At 32.7% G+C, this 2706-nt stretch overlaps 1 protein-coding gene across 1 annotated transcript; it reads right to left on the bottom strand.

The window, feature by feature from the left end:
• Positions 1–17: 17 nt before the first annotated feature.
• Positions 18–2476, bottom strand: LOC106477335 (the record flags this gene model as incomplete). The annotated part of the gene is made up of 5 exons (XM_013937917.2): positions 2454–2476; positions 2165–2237; positions 1260–1329; positions 598–906; positions 18–281 (listed from the first exon to the last, which is right to left on the bottom strand). Coding segments are annotated over exons 3-5 (594 nt in total), but the record flags the coding sequence as incomplete, so codon positions are not given.
• Between the last annotated feature and the right edge of the window lie 230 nt (positions 2477–2706).

The raw sequence follows: 2706 nt of genomic DNA, 5'->3' as shown, positions 1-2706 counted from the left end.
GGAGGTTTCCACTCTACCTGCATGGACTGCTGTGGAGGTTTCCACTCTACCTGCATGGACTGCTGTGGAGGTTTCCACTCTACCTGCATGGACTGCTGTGGAGGTTTCCACTCTACCTGCATGGACTGCTGTGAGGATTCCCACTTTACCTGCATGGACTGCTGTGAGGATTCCCACTTTACCTGCATGGACTGCTGTGAAGATTCCCACTTTACCTGCATGGACTGCTGTGGAGGTTTCCACTTTGCCTGCATGGACTGCTGTGGAGGTTTCCACTCTATCTGCATGGACTATTATGGAAGTTTCCACTCTACCTGCATGGACTGCTGTGGGGATTCCCACTTTACCTGCATGGACTGCTGTTTTTTTATATCATGCATCTCACATTATCAGGAATAGCAGAACATTTATGTCAGAAAGTCCTGTAACATAACCTTCCCAAAAGGGATCAATTTAAGGTGCTATCTCGGCATAAACACATCACGTCAAACAACTTACAACAAGCTATTAAACTATGTAGCCCTAGGTACTGGTATGGCCAGAGTGAAGGTGAATTGTTTCTACAGGTTATGAAAAAACCCTCTACAGAAGACTTACCATGACTATTAATCCATACTGTTGTTTTCTCCTCCTCTTTTCTTCATCAGAATCTACTTCTGAGTCCTGCTTACGATGCTTCTTTTTATTTTCATCTAACATGTCATGCTTCTTCATGGCAGTGTCATTCCCTCCTGGAGATTTATACTTCAAGTGCCCACTGCTCTTTTCTTTACTTTCTCCTAAAACCTTAGACTTTGAATTTTTTTTTAAAACAGTATCATCTTCACTACTGCTATCACAATATTTTCTCTTGTGCTTCCTTTTCTTCTTCTTCTTCTTATCTTTCTTTCCTACACTTTGCTGCAGCTGTTTTTAAAAAGAAATTTCACACAAGGAAGTGATCATTAGATAATAATATTCAACACGGCTCAGTAGAAGTATAAAACATTACACTAAGAACACTAGTTTATTAAGTGATTTGTTTGCAATTGAAAGTTCACTATAGAATTTGTATATATATCTTTGTAACCTAAAAATTTATAGGTAATTCAGAAAATTTAACTTCAAAGAATTACTTAATTGTGAAAGCACAATGTATCAATATCTTAAAAAAATAATTCAACTGCTAATTTACATGTTTAATATTCTATGATTAATGAGTTGTGTTAAAATGACATAATTTAGCTTTTGAAAGTCAGATATCCATTCAAAACACTTACTAGCTGTTTAAGTTGTTTCATTTTCACTGGATTGTTAATTAATTTCTTCTTTTCCTCAAGTTCTTTTTTCCTATAAAGAGAAACTAGATTAGTATATGTACATTTTTTAAATATTGCTCATCGCTTACAACTTATATAAGTATTAATTTTCATGTCAACTTTTAATATTCAATACAAATCAAGAGCATTAAGTTGATAAACAAACTATGTCATTTTATAGTTTAAATCATAGAAGAAAAAAAAACAGATTTTGATCTTTGTTGATGATGAACCTGTATCTGTTATGGTGTACTTCTGTATTATCACAGATTTACATCAAAACTATAGTAACAGCTAGTTTGATGTAAATCTGTGATAATACAGAAGTACACCATAACAGATACAGGTTCATCATCAACAAAGATCAAAATCTGTTTTTTTTCTTCTATAGTAACAACTAGTTTGATGTAAATCTGTGATAATACAGAAGTACACCATAACAGATAAAGGTTCATTATCAACAAAGATAAAATTCTGTTGTTTTTTCTATTACAGCAGCTAGTTTGATGTAAATCTGTGATAATACAGAAGTACACCATAAAAGATGCAGGTTCATTATCAACAAAGATCAAATTCTGTTGTTTTTTCTATTACAGCAGCTCATTTGATGCAAGACTGTGATAACAATACATTAATCACAAAAACATTATAATAGATACATGTTAGTGTCAATTTTCATCAGCCAAAACTCGTAAATTCTACATGGTAAGTACTAATGAGCAAGAGGTAACACTTAAACACAAAAATAATTATGTATTCAATCTAACATATAATGTAGTAATTTAGAAACACATTTAATAAACTGTTTACTATAAAATAATATGTAGAGATTTAATATATTTGCTTCAGTATCTACATAACATTACCTGATTGTGAAAAGTGGGTCTTCTCGCACTTTGTTGGCGACATCAATTACGCTAGTAGATGGTTCACTGAGCTCTGTACAAACAATGTAAGGAAAGATCACACTTCAGTTACTGACAACCTATTTTATAATGACATTACCACTAATCAAAACACAATGAAACAAAATATTTCTATTATCATTAGAACACTTTGTTGTTGTTGATGAAAATGTTCCATTTTATTCATACAATTAGATTCAATTTGATTAATATACATTAACATCCATCTTTTCTAAATTACAGAAGTCACCATTTCTGACTATGTATGATATGAACACAATAAAAACTGACAAAGTTTAAACAATGACCTGCAACCTGACCTGTCATGGTGGCATCAGGTCAGGTTAAGTAACAATATTTATGGTCAAGATCAAGCTACCTAATCAACAGTTTGTTTTCAGTAAAAAAATTTTATTTCATTACTTAAGATGTACCTAAGGATTCTTCCCACCAACAAATCTTACTATTTTGTTTTCTCCCACTAAAAAATCTTACTACTTTGT

Source organism: Limulus polyphemus, unplaced genomic scaffold, assembly GCF_000517525.1.
Source record: "Limulus polyphemus unplaced genomic scaffold, Limulus_polyphemus-2.1.2 Scaffold14278, whole genome shotgun sequence".
Lineage (NCBI taxonomy): Eukaryota > Metazoa > Arthropoda > Merostomata > Xiphosura > Limulidae > Limulus > Limulus polyphemus.
The sequence above is the reverse complement of the archived record's forward strand: the minus strand, read 5'-3'. Positions and strand labels throughout refer to the sequence as shown.